General features: G+C 40.1%; 1 protein-coding gene across 1 annotated transcript; it reads right to left on the reverse strand.

Annotated features, from left to right (window-relative positions):
- Positions 1–8,314: 8,314 nt before the first annotated feature.
- MMP1 (matrix metallopeptidase 1) lies at positions 8,315–17,090 on the reverse strand. The gene is made up of 10 exons (XM_003828375.6): positions 16,786–17,090; positions 16,058–16,302; positions 15,816–15,964; positions 15,466–15,591; positions 14,254–14,409; positions 13,976–14,093; positions 11,408–11,541; positions 9,729–9,891; positions 9,099–9,202; positions 8,315–8,917 (listed from the first exon to the last, which is right to left on the reverse strand). Exons 1-10 carry the CDS (start codon positions 16,888–16,890, stop codon positions 8,808–8,810), a joined length of 1,410 nt encoding a protein of 469 aa, XP_003828423.4. The 5' UTR covers positions 16,891–17,090; the 3' UTR covers positions 8,315–8,807.
- Between the last annotated feature and the right edge of the window lie 3,510 nt (positions 17,091–20,600).

Below are 20,600 nucleotides of genomic sequence, written 5' to 3' on the forward strand. Positions count from 1 at the left end.
TTTCTCTCACTAAAGATAAATTAACTCTACCATGTCTGAAGTATATAATTGCAAAGTGATGAGAGATTAAAATAATAAGTGTGTAGGAATGATCTTTTCAGTATCACCCACCATCCCCACCCTACTTAAGGTAGCCTGGACAGGTGAGACTTCCATGAACCAAGAGGCTCTGAGACTTCCAAGCCAGAGTTGGAGAGAAACTGGGATATACACTGAGCCAGCCAAGTCAACTTGTGACTTACTGTTGCCAAAGAGTTTGCTCTACAGTGTGGTGACATCAGCTTGAATATCAGAGGGAGAAGGACTGACAACTAGACTCAAATAAAGTCAGCTGGACATTGAGCAAGTACAGTCAGGCACTGTATAATGTTTCAGTCAACAATGGACCACATAGATGATGGTGGTCCCATATGATTATAATGGAGCTTGATATGGTTTGGATCTGTGTCCCTGCCCAAATCTCATGTCGAATTGTCATTCCCAGTGTTGGAGGTGAAGCCTGGTGGGAGGTGATTGGATCACGGGGGCGGATTTCTCATGCCCATTTAGCACCATCCCATTGGTGATGTTCTTGTCCTAGTGAGTGAGTGAGTTATCATGAGATCTGGATGTTTAAAAGTGTGTAGCACCTCCCCCCTCTCTTTCTTCTCCTGCTCTGGCCATGTAAAGTGCAGGCTCCTCTTTTGCCTTCCGCCATGATTGTAAGTTTCCTGAGGCCTCCCCAGAAGAAGGTGCCACCATGGTTCTCATATAGCCTGCAGAACCGTGAACCAATTAAATCTCTTTGCTTTATAAGTTACCCAGTTTCAGGTATTTTTGATAGCAATGCAAGAACAAACTAATACAGAGCTGATAAGCACCCATCAGCTATTGTCATTGTAGCCAACATAATGTCATAGTACAATACATTACCCATGTGTTTGTGATGATGCTGGTGTAAACAAACCTACTGTGCTGCCATACGAAAGTCTAGCACATGCAATTGTGTACAGTACATAATTCTTGAAAATAGTAATAAATGACTGTTTATGCATTTACTATACATTTTATCATTTATTTTAGAGTGTACTTTTAAAAAAAAAGTTAACTGTAAAACTGCTTCAGCAAGGTCCTTCAGAAGGCATTCCCTGGTTACTGCCCTATGCAGGCATTATTATCGTAGGAAACGACAGCTGCATCAGCGTTATTGCCCTGAAAGACCTTCTAGTGGAACTCGATGTGAAGGTAGAAAACAGTGATATTGATGATCCTGATCCTGTGTAGGCCTGGGCTAATGTGTGTTTTGTGTCTTCATTCTCAACAAAAAAGTTTAAAAAATAAAAAAATTAAAGATAGTAGAAAGCTTATAGGATAAGGATATCAAGAAAAAAATATTTTTGTACCTCTGTGAAACGTTTGTGTTTAACCTAAGTGTTATTACAAAAGAGTCAAAAAAATTTTTAAATTAAAAAGTTTATAAAGTAAAAAAGTTACTACAGTAAGCTAAGGTTAATTTATATTGATGAAAGAAAAATGCTTTTATAAATTTAGTGTAGTCTAGGTATACAATGTTCATAAAGTCTACATAGTGTACAGATTCACTCACCACTCACTCACTGACTCACTTAGAGCAACTTCCAGTCTGGCAAGCTTCATTCATGGTTAGTGCCCTATATAGTTGTACCACTTTTTATCTTTAATACCATCTTTTTATTGTATTTTTTAATGTTAAAATATGTGTAGATACAGTAATACTTATTACTATGTTACGATTGCCTCCAGTATTCAGTAGAATTTCATGCTGTATAGGTTTGTAGCCTAGGAGTAATAGGCTTGCTGGGCATGGTGGCTGACACCTCTACTCTCAGCTACTTGGAAGGCTGAGATGGGAGGATAACTTTCCCCAAGAAATTTTTAAAAGGCTATACCACATAGTCTAGGCATGTAGTAGGCTGTACCATAGAGGTTTGTGTAAGTTTAATCCACGGTGTTTGCACAATGGATAAATTGCCTAAGGACATGTTTCTTAGAATGTGTCCCCATTGTTAAGTCACACATGACTGTGTATAATTAATTCAGGCCATTATTTTGTCATCTGTAAAATGGGATGGATATAACCACACTCACAAGGTTATTTTGTATGCTTTATGCTGGGGAACAAATCTCTTCTTATTTCACTCCAACACCTTTAACAGACAAAGCTTGTTGGCCTGACAAATCTGTGACAATGCCCTTAGGCACTGATTTGACAAGCTGTGAGATGCCCATTTTCGCTTGAGTCATAACTTTATTAGTGTTGACACATCCTGTTAATGGATTTTATTATGTGGTAATGATACAATGAAAGTTTACATTGTAGTAATAGCTACTACTATAATTGGGAGCCTGTAGGGTAGCACATGCCTCACAGAAATGATGTTAGTGTTTAAACTTGTCCTGCATTAAACCCTGACACCTGGAAGAAATTAATGACCTGGAGCAGGTGAGTCCTATGTTTGTCTTTAAATAATTCATTACTTGTTAAACCTACTGAAGTATGTATAGGGTCAGGCGAGGAAGCATACAGAGCTCATACTTAAAGAAAGGTGAAACGCCTGGTATTGAGCTTCCACTGTAGTCAGTTCTTAAATGTGAGTTATTTTTAAACTTCAGAACAACCCAACAAAGTTGAGATTAGAAAAATTGAATAATAAGCTCATGATCAAAAGCTAACAAGTGGGAAGAGATTATTCAGAACTGCCAGAAGAAACCTTCATGACTACAACTTGGATGTTTATCAAAAACTTCTTGGCTTCGTTCCATATCTTTGCTATTGTGAAAACTGCTGCGATTAACATACAAGTACAGGTATCTTTTTGACATAATGATTTCTTTTCCTTTGGGTGGATATCCAGTAGTGGGATTGCTGGGTTGAATGGTAGTTCTATTTTTTTGGTCTTTGAGAAATCCCCATACTGTTTGGAATACTATGCAGCCATAAAAAGAATGACGTAATGTCTTTAGCAGTAACATGGATGGAAGTGGAGGCCATTACGTTATGTGAAATAACTTAGAAACAGAAAGTCAAATACTGCATGTTCTGATTTACAAGTGGGAGCTAAATAATGTGTACACATGGATATACTGTGTGGAATAATAGACACTGGGCACTCAAGAGGGTGGGAGGGAAAAGAGGGATGAGAAATTATCTAATGGGGGCACAATGTCTTCTGTTCCAGTGAGAGTTACACTAAAAGCTCAGACTTCAACACTATGCAATATATCCATGTGACAAAACTGCACTTGTACCCCCCAAATATATTTAAAATAATAGTAATAACAAAAGTTTTAAAACAACCTCTTGGCTTGGACCTTGGTTCTTCCCCAACTTTTTTTCTTTTATGTCTTGACACTGTTCTTTATCTCTCTTTTTTTTTTTTTTTTTTTTTTGAGATGGAGTCTCACTCTGTCGCCCAGGCTGGAGTGCAGTGGTGCAATTTCAGCTCACTGCAAGCTCCGCCTCCTGGGTTCACACCATTCTCCTGCCTCAGCCTCCCGAGTAGCTGGGACTACAGGCGCCCGCCACCACACCCGGCTAATTTTTTGTATTTCTAGTAGAGATAGGGTTTCACCGTGTTAGCCAGGATGGTCTCGATCTCCTGATCTCGTGATCCGCCCGCCTCGGCCTCCCAAAGTGCTGGGATTACAGGCATGAGCCACCATGCCGGGCCTATCTCTCATTCTTGAACTCACCCCTGAACATGCCTTCAATTTATCTCCTTAGCTTTTGTTCTTTTCTCCCAACTCTCTGATCATCCTGCTAACACAGCTACTTCATTTGATCTATGTTTATCTGTTCTGTCACTTGCAGTTCCTCTTGGCCTGTGCTGCACTGATGTGATCCAGACAGAACGCAGGTCTACAATCCATTGCAATTTCAGTAACTAAGACTGAGAAATGCCTAACGGTTTCTCACTTCCAGTTTATCCAATTCTTGGGAAAACTGGTTAGCTATTAATTTTCAATACCCAAAGACCTCTGATTTTAAGGTTGTACACATAAACATATAATCCTGCGTCAACCATGGCATGACACTGACTTCAGTATTTTGCAACTTCTTCTTTTGTTGGAAATTACTGGTTTTTACACAGACTCATAACAAGTGAAAAGTTGATCTCTTTCCCATGCTTTTAGTTCCAATTTGACTGCTTCACAATGGGAACGCAGTTTATTGTTAGATTTATATTCATTTTTTTCTCTATTCTGATAGTTTAGTCAAATATTGCAGGTCACTTGTGCTTGCTATAGAAAATACTATCAATGGAAGGAGGCAAAGTATCAAAGTAGGGGTTAGACAGACCTCAGAATCATGAATTCAGTGTTGTGAATATTAGACAGCATAATTTTATGTTGTGTCCTATAATGGCCATTATTATTTTAACAATACCTAAACACATAAAATAATGCTCTATGAATGTAGTTACTGTATTTCCAATGTGTAGGAGATACAGTAACGATGTGTTAGGTTAGTTGCTCTGTTGATTCCTTGGTGCAGTGGGCTTTTCTGGTGGGAAGACCCTCATTGGGGAGGAAAGAAGCACTGAAGAAAAATTCTGGCTGTAGGGGAATATGCGAAAGAAAACGGCAATTATCATTTGTTGAATATTTTCAACATGACAGGCACTGTGCTAGGTGATCTAACCTCTTCTATCTTTACGACAATCCTGGAAGTTAGTATTATTTTCCCTTTACCATAGAAAGGAAACGAAAATTCAGAATGGTCAAGATCACAAAGAGTTGAGTGGCAGAGCAGATCTTGCAGCTTTGCACTGCAATTCATTGGCCAGAACACTGCCCCTTTAAGACATATGGGCTAGGTCTGGAAAAAAGCTACTACTTCCCCTTAGAGTGGTGTTTGGGGTTAAATTCTCTAAAAGGATTCAAACTGGAAGGCTAGAGCCTCGTTTAAAACCCAAACAAAACCCAAACAAGCAAAACCCCTACTTTCTGGTGCATTTGTGGGCTCAAAGACAGCAGGGGAAATCTCTAAACACTCCTCTTGAATCACTCTGTATCATGTTTCTGAGGCTGTGTTAATTTGCTCTAGTAAAGAAATCATGTCTGAAATAGTAGCTGTAATGGTAATTACCCACTAGGTAAGTTACCTGCTAGGTAGTTACCCACTAGGTAAGTCCACCGTCATGATGTATTTGGTTTATGCAAGGGCTCCAAGGATTCATTGAGTGAGGCTGTGAGAGGATTACCCTCCTTGTTGCTTTTAAAACTCTGATAGTGTAACCAGTCTGTGCAATCCTCCCAGGATGTGACACTGGTTTTTTGCTGCTTTTGGTTTACTATTTTGGCTGGAGTTTAGGAGGAGCAGTTTCAGGGGCTACTAGTTGGCCCTTCCTACCATAAAGATCTTATTCCAGAAGTCAGGGAACAACCACAAGATGGTCTGTGGGCCCACTGGGCCCACTGTGAGATGACCTTGAGTCAGAACCCTATTTATCACTTTCCCTCATATACCTCCTTTCTAAACTGGGAGGCCTTAATATCATGTTGGGACCTCTGATACCAGGACAGTTCAGATCTGGTATTCAACTGTCCTTGCAAAATCTGAGTACTCTTCTTCCTCAGTGCACGGTTACCCTGGTGGATGGCCATAGGTACCTTTATGAGGATAATTTAAAAGACATATGTAATCCTTGGTATGTAGTGGCATCACAGTTACTAAGATGTGTGTGTGTGTGTGTGTGTGAGAGAGAGAGAGAGAGAGATAGAGAGAGGGAGAGAGAGAGAGACTAGGTCCCCTTGAAGGAGGATTTCTGTCTCCATATATACACATACATATATATATACACACACACATACATATATGTATGTTTTGTATGATTTTTGTATACATATTATAATGTATACATATTATGCATGTTTTATATTATTTGTACATACATATGATAAGTATGATTTGTATATACATATGTATATGTATATATAGTATATGTGTGTATATAAATGGAGAGATATATGTATGCATGTGTACATACATATGTATATATATGTATATGGATATGGATGTGTATGTATATACATGTATATACATATACGTCTGTATGTATGCACTTTTACCATTCTGCTATCCCATCATCTTTAATGATACTAGAGAGGCCAATTCCCCAGAAACACCTCATATTCTTAACCCACCTCACAGAGAACAACCACCACCAGGTATCTCTGAGACACCAGTGTGCACCCTCACCAGTGTGGTCCTTATGGCTTCAATGAAAGCCAATGAAAAGAGTGCCCTCTGGGCCTTCCCAGGCAACAAAGTATGATGGTGGGTTCTTCAATTTCATGTAATAGATTCATTTTAAGGTTCAAATCTCTCTGTGCCTTCTGACTTCTTCCTCAAAATCATGCCACAGAAATTCTGGCCTCTCCACCTCATATGCCACAGGACATCATTGTGTCCAAGATTTGAGAATCCATGTCAGCAGAGTATTAGACAAGCTCCTGGTTTCCTTTCTAGGAAATTGATTCCCAAGTCAAGAATGTGTGTATCGATGTCAATAAATTCTTCTCTCTTCAGCCTTACATCCCCCAACTTAATCCGATGCCTTCCAGATTTACTCCCATATGTGTTTCCTTGATTTCTGATGATACTTAATGCCCAGGTCCTATAATTCTTTTGGTTAGTAACCTATATTTCCTACCATAGCTAGGATCTGAACTATGCTGAGACCTGATCTTAGTCATTTGCCTGAAAATAATGAGCAGAGGGAAGAGGAATCTGGGATGAGGGCAAGCACTATCTTGTGAGGTTTTTGTCTCAAATGAGGTCTTTATCAATTCTCCATGCAAGCATAGTTTGTGCTCCTCTGGCAAGAGGGAGGTACTACTTCTGCCTGTGTAGAGCTTGCTTCTGCCTGTGTAAAGCTACTTGCAAGACTCCTGCCTACATAAACTTTCCTCCCAAATTAGTCATGACAAACTAGTGATTATCTTGACAAACTATATTATGCAGCATTAACCAAATAGAAAATCTTAGTGGCTTAGGAAATAAAAGTTGTATATATGTTTAGAGACAAGAATCTCATTCTGTAACCCAGGCTGGAGTGCAGCGGTGATATGGTTTGGCTCTGTGTCCCGAGGCAAATCTTGTGTGGAATTGTAATTCCTCAGCGTTGGAGGAGGGATCTGGTGGGAGGTAACTGAATCATGTGAGTGGATTTCCTCTTTGCTGTTCTTGTGATAGTGAGTGAGTTCTCACAAGATCTGGTTGTTTGAAAGTGTGTAGCACTTCCACCTACTCTCTCTCTTCCTCTTGCTCCAGCCATGTAGGACATGCCGGCTTCTCTTTCACCTTCTGTCATGATTATAAGTTTCCTGAGGTCTTTCCAGCCATGCTCCCTGTACAGCCGGTGAAACCGTGAGCCAATTAAACCTCTTTTCTTTATAAATTATCCAGTCTGAGGTAATTCTTTATAGCAATGTGAGAACGGACTAATAAAGTGGTGCGATTATGACTCACTGAAGCCTCCAACTCCTGGGCTCAAGTGATCCTCTCATCTCAGCCCTCTGAGTAGCTGGGACTACAGGTGTGTACCACTATACTCAGCTATTTTTAAAATTTTTTTTGTAGACGTAGAGCCTTACTATGTTGCCCAGGCTGGTCTCGAACTCCTAGTCTCAAGCAATCCTCCAGTCTCAGCCACCCAAAATGCTAGGATTATAGGTGTGAGCCACCATGGCCAGCCTAAAATTTGATTTCCTGCTTAAGCAAAGTCTACTGAGGTTTGTGTAACTATTTGGAGCAGTTACCTCCAGCAATTCAGCTTGTTCTGTCTTGTGGCAACTCTCTCATGATGTACTTCTACCACAGGACAGAAGGAGTAGACTACTAGAGAAATTTCCACCAGCAATTAAATGTTCCAGTCTGAAAATGATATTTGTCACTTCTTCACTCAACCCTCTGGCTAGAAGTAGTCAGATGCCCCACTGCCCACCACCCAACTCTGCAAGGAGTTGGACTGTGGGAAAATGGAACCCTCCCATATGTTCAGAAGAGAGAAAATGACATACACCTAGAACGCTCTACCATGATGTCACTGATTTTACCTAAAACCACTTTTGGAATCCATAAATGGGGCAAGGGAAATGGATTCCCCTCCCCCACCCCAGTTTATATGGTATAAATTCCATGTGAACAGAGAATATTTGAGTTTTTTATATATCCTCATTTCCCACATGAATATTTTTTATATTGTCTACTTCCCATTTCAAATTTGAAAAGCAGTCTCTGTAAGTGTGGCGTTGTCATCAGAAAGTAACAATAATAAATACAGAAAGTGTATAAAACAGTAGAAACAAGGTTGACTTTATTCCAAACATAAAACACTTATTTTGTGTTAGAAGAGTTATCCCTTGCCTATCCAGGGTGACACCAGTGACTGCACATGTGTTCTTGAGCTGCTTTTCCTCCGGCAAAGACTCATGTCTCCTGTCTCTTTCTGTCTTGAAAGGATATGTTTGTCACTGAAGCTGCTCTCTGGGATCAACGTCAGAGTTGCATACTCTGGAAAAGATCTTTGCAACTCTGGCCTATATGAATCCATAAGCCACAAACTTGACTTTTCGTACCCACCATTTGTGGAACTAAATTATATCAGTACAAAAAGGGCTACATTCTAAATAGTAAAAAAATATGCAAAATGAGGTATAAATAAGATTATATTCTGTGTATCAGTGACTCTAGAGGTTAAAAATGACTGAGAAAATAGACAGTTCTTCAGGAAAACACCTTCTTTGGACTCACACCATGTGTTTTCCATTCAAATTAGTAATGTTCAATTTTTCCTGCAGTTGAACCAGCTATTAGCTTTCTGGAGAGTCAAAATTCTCTTCGTTTTAGGATCAAATTTGTATTGTCTTGTTCCATGAAAGAAATAGAAAAATCCTAGAAACAAAACAAAAGAGACTTACTACATTATACAAGTAGTTTCTAGGTTTAACTTGAATTCTTGAGAAACCAATTCATCTGTGAGCACAGATATTTTTGGCATTTGCTGCTCCAACTAACAATAATGATGTTATTGCTATGGCAATGAAATGGAGGAAATACATGTATATTCACTTACCATCTTTCATGAAAACTGCATCAACTTTGTGGCCAATTCCAGGAAAGTCATGTGCTATCATTTTGGGATAACCTGGATCCATAGATCGTTTATATTCATCATACCTGGTCAGAAAACAGTTAAGAGTGTCAGACCTTTTGCTAAACATGTGCACTCTCAAAATCATTACAGAAAATACACAATGAGGAATTTAACCAGAATATTTCATTTTATAGATCATTTGTGAAATGGGGAGTGGATGGGATAAGGTGGAATGTCGGGTGAACTAAAAGGCCTTTAAGGCCCCTCTGAAATCCAACATCGAATTCTCCAGTAGGTTCTATGCTATGTCCTATCGAGGTAACACACTATGGAAGATAAGTAACTTTTGGCCGAAGTAGCTCTGTTAAGATGAATGTCCTCAATTCTACATCCTTTTAAAATTCATCCCCCTACATTCTCTGGATTCCCAGTGCAGGCATTGTGTGATGATTATTGGTCAATAGACTAAATAGATGATAGATTGGCACCAGCCATCTGAAGGAAAGGATGCTGGCCAAGGCAGTTTGAGACTCACTTTGAAATGGGCTATTCTAGAACTTTTTATGTAGAAAGAACTGAGGCCCTAACATTCTCTGCACTTAAACTTACCTCCAGTATTTGTTAGCAACAAAGAAGTAGGTTTTTCCAGTGTTTTCCTCAGAAAGAGCAGCATCGATATGCTTCACAGTTCTAGGGAAGCCAAAGGAGCTGTAGATGTCCTTGGGGTATCCGTGTAGCACATTCTGTCCCTGAACAGCCCAGTACTTATTCCCTGCCAATCAAGAAAGAGTGATGAAAACACTTGCCTAAGACTTCAATAGGCAGTAAGTGAATTTTCAGCTAAGTTCTTAGTTTCACATGCTAGTGCAGTACCCTAGCTGCAGATTAGAATCATCTAGGGAGATTTTTGAAAATACTGATGCCAGGACCCTATCCCAGACCAATTAAATGTGTCTATCTTTGGAAGCTTCTTAGTTGATTCTAATCTGCAGCAAGCTTTGAGAATGACTTGTTTATGGGGTTGGGGGCTTCTTTCCACAGTCAGATGTTCAAATGACTAAAGAGTTAGTTATGCCACCTTGGTGATATAAACTTCGGTTCTCCAGGTTTGCTCATGGACTGTGGAAGTTCAAACCATTTGTATCATAAAGGGTGAAGTGCTGTAGTGACTCATAACCTGTAAGGGTTTGCAATCCTGGATTCAAATCACTGCATTTGACTAGAAGATAGTTCCAAATACTTGAATTAATGCTGTGTCCAGATTCCGTGTTTATACTCAGTAAGCCCCTCATCACATAAAGCTGGTCTCATATACTAAAGCCAAGATTTCTCTTACTGTACACACGTGCTATTTACCCCTCATGAAAAAGGAATTTGAAACTTTCTGTCTCTAACATCCATTTAATTTCATAATTTAAAGGCTAGAAATCCTGTTTCAAAGCGTTTGGCCCATCTGACCTGCATTTAATTCTTTGCCTTGAGTGTATGGCTGAGTCAAATGTCTTACTCATTGTACTACGTTAAACACATGTTTGCAAAAATACTGGTGCGTGGCATAGTGTCTTCAAAGTCCAGGAGCTGATCATTGGATTGTATTTCATTCTGACAGAATCGAAGAAGTTTCTCCCATTCAATTCACAGTATTCAGAACTTCTCATAATTTGATGTGCATATGTGCATATGAATTGCCCAGGAAACTTGTTAAAATTCAGATTCTATTAAAGAAGATCTGAAGTGGGACCTGAGATTCTGAATTTGTAACAGACTGTCAAGTGATGCCAATGATGCTGGTCTGAGGACCACACTCTTATAGCAAGGTTGAGGCATCCCCTATCATGGCTGTGGCATCCCCTATCTTAGCTGCCTACTTGAGCCTCCCCCATTCTCAAGAGGGTAGTTTGTATTGAAATAGAGTCTAGGAAATCATACAAACAAAATCTTTCTGTTCCATCCTCTGTAGGATTGGCCCAAGTCTCGAGTTTTACTTTGAGTATTCCCAGGAATATGGAGGGGGTTTTAAATACATAGTTTGTGCAAAAAATATTTTTGTAAATCTAGATTCATTAAAAAGGCCAGAACATTCTATCTCCAGTCATTTGCCTTTTGTTTAAAATGACTCCAAAATGAGCTACGCACTGTTTAGTTGATGGACTTTCATTGATTTGGTTGGTGAGACTGAGATTTTCAAAAGTCCCTGGAGAGAATGTAGCTAGTAACCTTATATCTCAGCCCCAAAGGGAATGAAAAATTGATTTATTAAAGCAGTGAAAAATAATTAGAAAGATTACCTTTGAAAAACCGGACTTCATCTCTGTCGGCAAATTCGTAAGCAGCTTCAAGCCCATTTGGCAGTTGTGGCCAGAAAACAGAAATGAAATTGAGCTCAACTTCCGGGTAGAAGGGATTTGTGCGCATGTAGAATCTGATTAGAAAAAAAGCAAGAAAAGTTTCCATCTAATTTCTGGTAATCTCTGGCAGATATCCAGCTCCAGCTCCTTCTTGTTGCTGGCACTAGTGGTGTGCTGGTAAATGTATAACATTCAGCTCTCCAAAGAAGGGTTGGTTTATAGCATTTGCTGATTTCACTAGCTTGAAATACTCCCATTATGATGAATTTCAAGAGTCTCAGTGGAGCACCATTGTATAGCATACAAATAAAATCGGCATAAGTAACTTTAAGAACATAAATAAGTAGAAAAATGCAGTAAAAATTACGACAAACTGATGATTTTTGATTATTTTTATTACCTTTTATTTTAATGTAATTTAATTTTGTTTATATAATTTAAGTTTTATCTCTTTTTTATTTATTTACTTTTTTGAGACAGAGTCTCACTCTGTCACCCAGGCTGGAGTGTAGTGGCACAATCTTGGCTCAGTGCAACCTCTGCCTCCCAGATTCAAGGATTCTCCTGCCTCAGCCTCCTGAGTAGCTGGGATTACAGGTACAGGCCAACACGCCCAGCTAATTTTTGTACTTTTAGTAGAGACAGGGTTTCACCATATTGGCCAGGCTGGTCTTGAACTCCTGATCTCAAATGATTCCCCCGCCTCAGCCTCCCAAAGTGCTGCGATTACAAGTGTGAGCCACTGCACCTGGCCTATAATTTAATTTTTAATAATGGCTATGGTTCACAGCTAGCTTGCAAAATTCTTCAAAATTTAACAGTCAGCTTTGGTGAGCCATTAGGGATCGGCTGTGCACATTACCAGCTGGACCATGACTCTAATATCATATTATTTAGCGGTTACTTACAACACACCAGGCCCATTCCTTACATGAGACCTTATCACAAGGACACTACAAGAGAGTATTTGAGGATGAGAAATTGAGGTCGGGGAGACTAAGGGAGGTGTCTAAGGCCACCCAGCTGGTAAGAGGCTAAGGTTGATTTTTAAACTCCGCTCTGGCAGCCACTCCCTTTGTTGTCCCTTGGTTAGTAGTATTTACACAAAGTGGATTATAGAGCTTATAGGGACTAGGGTAACAGCACAGCATAGACTGTTATGTGGGCTGACACAGAAGAGCTCCAGATTCCAGGCCACAGGGAAGCCTATGGCCTTGGCTGTCGGAAACCTGACTTCTAGGTCCAGTCCTGCCTCTGCCTGGCTGTGATGCCTTAGGCAAATCAGTTACTATCTCTATCTCTAGCCTTTCATGTCTCCTCGACATGGCGACATTTAAATGATCTCTGTGTCCTTTCAATTCTGGCAAATCCTCAAATTGGTCCTGTTCCATCTAGTAATATTTGGTTTGATAGGTGTGTCCTGCTGTACTGAGAGGTTTCCTTTAAAACCATGTGTTTTCTTAACTTGTCCCAGCATTGAACCACACCCTGTATAGTTTACCCTCAGCCTTATCTTTTACACTTAAAAAGTAAAGAGAGGGCAGAAAGAATTATGAGCCAGTGCCCTGAATTCTAGGAGAGATGCGACTACAGAGTAGTAAAACGGTGCCACAGCACTTGAGAGGCTGCAGAGAATGAGCCTTTCAGGCCACCCTGAATTTCTATGTGTTGGTCTTTCTGTGGACTGCATCATTCACCAAATGCAGTGTGCAATAACACACCAAAAGAGTGTGTTATTATTTTGCCTGATCCTTTAGGAATCACTATAGTACAGAGAGCAGGCCTCCTCCTTGCATGTGAGATGACCCCAACTTTTTGAGTCCACATGCTGCAGAGGGAGTTCTAGGATTCTTCTTTGAAGAGGGAAGCACCACATTGTGGCTGCCCCTATCTGTCCCAGGAGGGAGTTCATCAGTTCTTGGGGACTTTCCCAGCATTGGTGCCCTCTCTTCTCTTCTTCTCTGGGCCTCCAGGGGGCAACAGAGACCCTTCAAGATAATAGGCTTTGGGAGGGCCATTTTTCCAGGATGGCAGGGGAGATAATTAAAGGATGGCTATGCAACCCTCATCAGTGAGATGTTGCTATGGAAAGGACCACTTTCTCCTAAGAAAGTCCAATGATACTTATCACCATAAAGAGTGGCATAATGAAAAGAGATCTGAAATAGGGAACAGAAGACCAATAACTGCTCTGCTACCAATGAGCTCTATGCCCCCGAAAGATCTCTTTCCTTCTCTCTGACTTACTTTGCTAATCTGTAAAAAAAGATCATACATACTGATTTTCTAAATCAACTATATTTTCTGAGAATCAGTTGACCTAATATATGTAGAAAAACAAAGTTGTTACAAGTACATTATGTTGTACAAATGCATGCGATCGCTACCATATGATTATAGATGTAAATCAGCATGAAATAAGTAACATGTGAAGCATAATAGTTAATCATAGTGGTGAATGTTGTTATTATTACAAATGCAGATCACAAAGAAGAACTGACATCTTACCTGTCTTTAAAGAACATCACTTCTCCCCGAATCGTAGTTATGGCATCAAAGGTTAGCTTACTGTCACACACTTTTGGGGTTTGTGGGCCGATGGGCTGGACAGGATTTTGGGAACGTCCTAAGGAAAATAAAATATCTGGAGTTAGTTTTGCCTAGTATTAGAAAACTACATAAACAATGAAGACAGCTTCTTCAAGGATATCGCTAATGGCTGTTTTATTTGAAATACATATAAAGACCACCAGGCCCTTGTCTGTAATGTTTCTCTCCATACTCACCATATATAGCTTGGATGCCATCAATGTCATCCTGAGCTAGCTGAACATCACCACTGAAGGTGTAGCTAGGGTACATCAAAGCCCCGATATCAGTAGAATGGGAGAGTCCAAGAGAATGGCCGAGTTCATGAGCCGCAACACGATATAAGTTGTACTCTAAAAAGGCCAATAAATCAATTTGTAATTATTTGAAAGGTATTCAGTTTTGAGGCATTTAACTAATAAATAATTTACAACTATAAGGACTCATGTTACTATTTTATCAGTGACTTTTGAAATATATGCATGTATATATTTTTTCTGAAGGCAGAAGGCATGCATTTATTAATAACGAAGAGACATGTTGAAACCTAAACTCTATGATTACACTCATACAATTAAAAGACAAACTCAGCTGACTGAAAGCGCACCACAGATTAATCCATATTATCAATGATTAAATGACATGTATTATTTCACACAGAAGCAAAATATTCTATTAACATTTAATATTTTTCTTTTTCTTTTTTTCTTTCTTGAGACGGAGTCTCACTCTGTCACCCAGGCTGGAGGGCAGTGGCATGATCTTGGCTCACTGCAACCTCTGCCTCCTGGGTTCAGGCGGTTCTCCTGCCTCAGCCTCCTGAGTAGCTGAGATTACAGACGTGTGCCACCATGCCTGTCTAATTTTTATATTTTTAGAAGAGACGGGGTTTCACCATATTGGTCAGGTGGGTCTCGAACTCCTGACCTTGTGATCTGCCTGCCTTGGCCTCCCAAAGTGCTGGGATTACAGGCATGAGCCACTGCGCCCAGCCTAATATTTAATATTTTTCTTATTTACAAAACTGATAAATGTTGACTGCTGGAAATTTTGGAAAACACAAAAAGCCTTCCTTTTCTTTAATTTCCACATAAGTTTATGACCACTGTTAAATTTCACTGTTTTCTTCTAATGAAAAAGTTTCAATGTTGATGCCCACAATTAAAACATCAAAGTTTTCAACAATTTTCTTAATAAAAATTTTAGAGTGGCCTAGTTGTCACTGCTAAGATGTTGTTAGCTAGCAGAAAAGACCACTCTTTCACTTTTCTAAGTGTATCACTAATTTTCTGAGTGGTAATAGAAAAATATATACTTCTACGAATGCATTCTTTCAACTAAATCAACCAATATTACAATGAAACATGAAGGGGTGGGAGAATTGAGAGAGGCAAATTTGATTGGCTTACCTCTGAAATTGTTGGTCCACCTTTCATCTTCATCAAAATGAGCATCCCCTCCAATACCTGGGCCTGGTTGAAAAGCATGAGCAAGATTTCCTCCAGGTCCATCAAAAGGAGAGTTGTCCCGATGATCTGAAAGAAACAATTCAACAAAGATTCCTTGCGGTTCTTATGTAAGCTAAGCCAGAAGGGCAAGCATTAGCTTTGTTAAGAGGCCAACAGACTTCCATCAACTGTGATGCAGTTTCCCTCTTCGAGCCCATAAAATCAACATTCATTTTAAACAATCAATTCCAGTTGCAAAGCTACGAGATCTAGGGGCAAGGTGAGGTTAAGGTGCTATAAGGAGAGCTTACCTCCCCTGACAAAAGATATCATGATGTCTGCTTGACCCTCAGAGACCTTGGTGAATGTCAGAGGTGTGACATTACTCCAGAGTTGGAAGGCTTTCGCAATGGCATGGTCCACATCTGCTCTTGGCAAATCTGGCGTGTAATTTTCAATCCTTAGAATGAAACAAAATAGAGACACATTGGACGTGACTTCTTACCACTGTCATGGGAAATAGCTCTCTCACTCTGGCCCTCAGTCTGCCTACCTGTAGGTCAGATGTGTTTGCTCCCAGCGAGGGTTCCCCTCAGTGAGGACAAACTGAGCCACATCAGGCACTCCACATCTGGGCTGCTTCATCACCTTCAGGGTTTCAGCATCTGGTTTCCCAGTCACTTTCAGCCCAAAGAATTCCTGCATTTGCTTCAATTTTTCAACCACTGGGCCACTATTTCTCCGCTTTTCAACTTGCCTCCCATCATTCTTCAGGTTGTAGTATTTTTCCAGGTATTTCTGACAAAAGAAAATTTTCAAAACACTGCATGGGAAATCTTTCTCATTATTCTAAAAATTGATGGCATTAAGTTTTAGCCAAAACAGAGAACTGCTTTTAAACCTTGTGTTTAGATTTCGCAGTTGCTTTTATCCTTATTTTTGGTGAGAAATGAAATTTCAGAGTAGAAATGTCCCTACTATTAGTTATTGTGAAGTAAGAACTTCATAGTAGAGCAATTTTTGTAGAGCAAGATTTGCATACTGTTACAAGTCTACAATTTGTGGAGACAGGTTTGGATGCTGTTCCTTTAGTTCACTCCCACCTCCAACTGGAAAAAGAGAGCCTATGCATGGCTAGATACATTTGGGTGGAGGGTGCTGTTTCTAGCAAAAAAAAAAATCTCTTTCTAGGAAACCTATCCTTAAAAAACTCTATTACATTACTGCAGAAAAATACAAACTAAAAATTTGCATTATTGTCACATGCAATGCAGTATTTACCTGGACTAAGTCCACATCTTGCTCTTGTGTTTCTAGAGTCGCTGGGAAGCTGTGAGACACCACACCCCAGAACAGCAGCAGCAGCAGTGGAGGAAAGCTGTGCATACTGGCCTTTGTCTTCTTTCTCAGTGCAAGGTAAGTGGTGCCTTCCCAGCTTCTTGCTGCTCCAATATCCCAGCTAGGAAGCTCCCTCTGTATATATAGAGTCCTTGCCCTTCCAGAAAGCCAGAGGCTGTCTGACTCATGTTTTATAACATCCTCTTGATTAGCTATGAATAGACTAGGCAATCATTAGAAATGGTGACTCCTAGCAGATTATTTGGAATCACTTGGTGTTGCAATGTCATGATTAACTTCAAACAAGATGTGTGTGAAGGAGACACACTCTGCCAAGTAAACAGTGGTTTTCTCCAATTCATTTCTTTCCTATTTGAGAAAGGCTCTTGTTATATACACAGGTCAAAGAGTACTCCATGGTCTTTTTGAAAAAGACTGATTCTGATGGTCATAAAGTGCTACAGGTTTCTCCACACACCTTGCTCCCAGGGCAGAGGGTGGAATTACTAACACTGTGCACCTTATGGCTGTTCAGCACCTGTACTGACTGAAGTTCAGCTCCTCCGGCACTCACTTTATGGTGGCTCTTCGGGTTCTCTGAGGTTCCCTTCTGCCTTTGTTAAGCTGCCTGGTACCCTATTGCGATAGCACCATGGCTTCCCTTAATCTTTACTCAGAGCCAGGCATGGTGGCTCAAGCCTATAATCCCAGAATTTCAGGAGGCCGAGGCAGGAGAATCACTTGAGCCCAGGAGTTCAAGATCAGCCTGGGCAACATGGTGAAACCCCATCTCTGTAAAAAACAAACAAACAAACAAACATTTTTTAAAGTTAGCCAAGCATGGAGGCATGCACCTGTAGTCCTAGTCACTGAAGAGGCTGAGGTGGGAGGATCACTTGGGCCTGGGAGGTTGAGGCTGCATCGAGCTGTGATTGTGCCGCTGCACTCCAGCCTAGGCAAGAGAGAGAGACCCTGTCTAAAATAAAATTTGAAAAAATTTACTCAGGCCTAGGATTTAAGAGCCTTACCTGAGAAGACCCCTCATCCACAGGTGGAGTATGAGATAACTCCCCACCCCTTGCCCATCATTATCATGGGACAAATAGGATCCTTCCCTGAAACTTGTCTGAATGTACCAGATGATGAAAAGGCTGGAAAGAGACCGAGCATGACTCTGGGGTCTTATTTTTAATCATACTTGTTTCCCTTGATATGAGTCTATCTTTGCTCCTTGGTGCTAGGCAGCATTTATTTATTCTTTCATGTATGCATTCATTCATATATTTATGCATTCCTCCATTCAAAAGATCTTATTTAGCATCTCCTGCCCATTAAAATAAATACATGGCTCTGTAATGAAAGATGTGTATTCCTGTACTTATGTTCCACATTAAATTGTCTTGGGTACTGGTGACTGGTGTCACCAGTGCTATCTGTAGCATTCCTGGTAAGAAAAGTTGGTTTATCTCTGTAGCTCCCCTACTCATGCCCCACTCTCCTTCCTTGGAAGCATTTATTGAAAACATACAGTGGAGAAACACTGGCCTGTTTTATCACTTCAGCACCTTATGGTGTCTCCCACCTTTCCCACTGTATCAGGTTTGCTTTTCAAGACTTTCCTCACCTTATGGATTCCTGTTTCCTTACAGCGTCAAGACTGATATCTTACTCATAAACAATACTTCAGTATATCTTGGACTGATCTGAGATAAGTCATATCCTTTCTAATTATTTAACTACAACTTCCTCATCTAAGTGGCATAACATGTGAGTTCAAGAGGGTAAGAAGAATGGGAAGACATTCTCACGAAAATGAAATCCTCTTCTCAGAGGCATCAGAGGGAGGGTGGGGCAGAGACCAAAGAACACTTGCCACTGAAGTGACTCCAGCACAGACAAAGAAAATAGTGAAAGGGGCTCTTCATATTAGAGGGTGAACATAGACTATGTTTTAAAAGTCAAGGAGTGGCAGATATACTCGACTGTGAGGGAATCTAGTCACTGTGAAGACGTGACAAGCCTAGCTCCACTGAGGCCTGGGAAACAAGGGTGAGTTAATAGGTTAACTCAGGAAAGCAGCATGTGACCATCTGTGATTGGACAGGAAATTGCCTAAGACGTCACCCTGGAAGAGTCTCATACACTGTCCCATCTGGCAAGAGCCTGCACATCCTGCAATGTAGAAGTTTTCAAACTTTTATAAACCTCTGTATCCTTTACTTAAACAAAATCCCTTTTGGAAAGCAAATTTGAAAACCAGGTGAAAACAGAAGTTCTCTGGTGGAAGTTGGAAATAGAGCCTTGGAGTCCCCCACAACCCGCCACATCATGCCTGCTTTTTCCTCCCTTCTCTAGCAAAGCTCCCTGCATCTGAGTCCAGAGCTCTCATGCTAAATGCTCACAGTGTTTCATTAAATGTCATAGTTGCTGACGTGGATTGGAAACCGGTTGCTTGAAACATCTTTTCGTTAATTTTTTTTTCCTAAAATAAACAAAAAAAAATTAAATTAAGTTTTGGTTAAGCAGCCAGCCTAGATTCACATGGCCCTGAATCTTGGAATTTCCGGTTAGGTATTCATGGAAGATCGTCTAATACAACATATGTAACTTTGCAGCTGGTGCTAGCATATGATTTATTTGAGAGTAAAAAAGAAAACAAAAATTTAGAACAGAAAGCTGGGGATTAAATCATATCAAATCCTAGCAATGCCTAAACTTAGCATAGTTTCCAAGAAGTTCAAAACATGTTAAAGTTGTATTTGCTCTTCACATCCATACTATTTGTTTCCTCTGGGAGCATCTTCTTCCCCCATAATTCTCTTTTAAATGTAATTTTCTGAAATTATTCCTTTACCCCTTATGACAAGCATAAGAGGGCTCTCGTGTGGCTGTGTCAGCTGACTCCGGACTATTTCCAGGCAGGCAAATTATTTCCATGGTTTTCTTGGTTGCTTCATGCTGGCTGCTCTGTGAAAGGCCTCAAACATATTTGTATTTTTCCATATTAAACTTAGTCTTGAAATTTCAATCTTGCTTCATATTTTTTTATGCTGGGGAATTCAGCCTTTTTAATTTTGTAACTCCATTTGAGTGTCAGATATTTTTTCTATTTTTTGTCCTACAAGTCTTGAAATGGTCTTTAGCCAGAAACATTAAGTATTTAGTGCTATTTTGTTATGAGAGTTACACGTGGGAAAAATTTGCCCCACCGTCTGTATTCTTCCTACATATGGCCATGCAGTAGCTTTATGGATAACCATTGACCAGACACTTAACAGACACTTGGTACACACTGGTTCCGTCAGTCCTCATAGTTACCTTCCGGGTAGAAATGATTGATCAATTAACCCCAAGTCCCAGGGCACACAGCAGAGTGGTAGTCACTCATTGAACACAGCTCTGTGCCACTGCAGTCCAGACATGACACATACATACTCTGGGATAGAAATCTTGCTTCCCTAACAGAGAGAAAGTGTCTGGAGACACGAGGACTGTCACATTAACTCCCTCAAGTCCACAATAATGTCTCCATGCCACCACCCGGTCCCACAGGCCTGAAAGAATCGTCCCCTTCAAGCTGTCACTCAATCTCTCTTATTTGTCTTATTAAACTTGTTGAATTTGTAGTTTATACTACCTCAACATAGTAGGTGTCTGCAAATGATTGTTACTTGAGTTAATAAATGAATAGATCAATGAAGAAATAGATACTTAAATGACACTTAAATAAAGGTTCTACTTCTCATTAGGCTGAGTTG

This window comes from Pan paniscus, chromosome 9, assembly GCF_029289425.2.
Source record: "Pan paniscus chromosome 9, NHGRI_mPanPan1-v2.0_pri, whole genome shotgun sequence".
NCBI lineage: Eukaryota > Metazoa > Chordata > Mammalia > Primates > Hominidae > Pan > Pan paniscus.

What these genes read in the sequence shown, in the direction of transcription:
- MMP1 (XM_003828375.6), bottom strand. Translation starts at nt 16,890, where the DNA reads ATGCACAGCTTTCCTCCACTGCTGCTGCTGCTGTTCTGGGGTGTGGTG. An exon ending in GTGGACCAACAATTTCAGAG is followed by an intron (nt 14,410 to 15,465) that starts GTAAGCCAATCA and finishes TGGCCTTTTTAG; the next exon opens with AGTACAACTTATATCGTGTT. An exon ending in TGGCATCCAAGCTATATATG is followed by an intron (nt 14,094 to 14,253) that starts GTGAGTATGGAG and finishes TATTTTCCTTAG; the next exon opens with GACGTTCCCAAAATCCTGTC.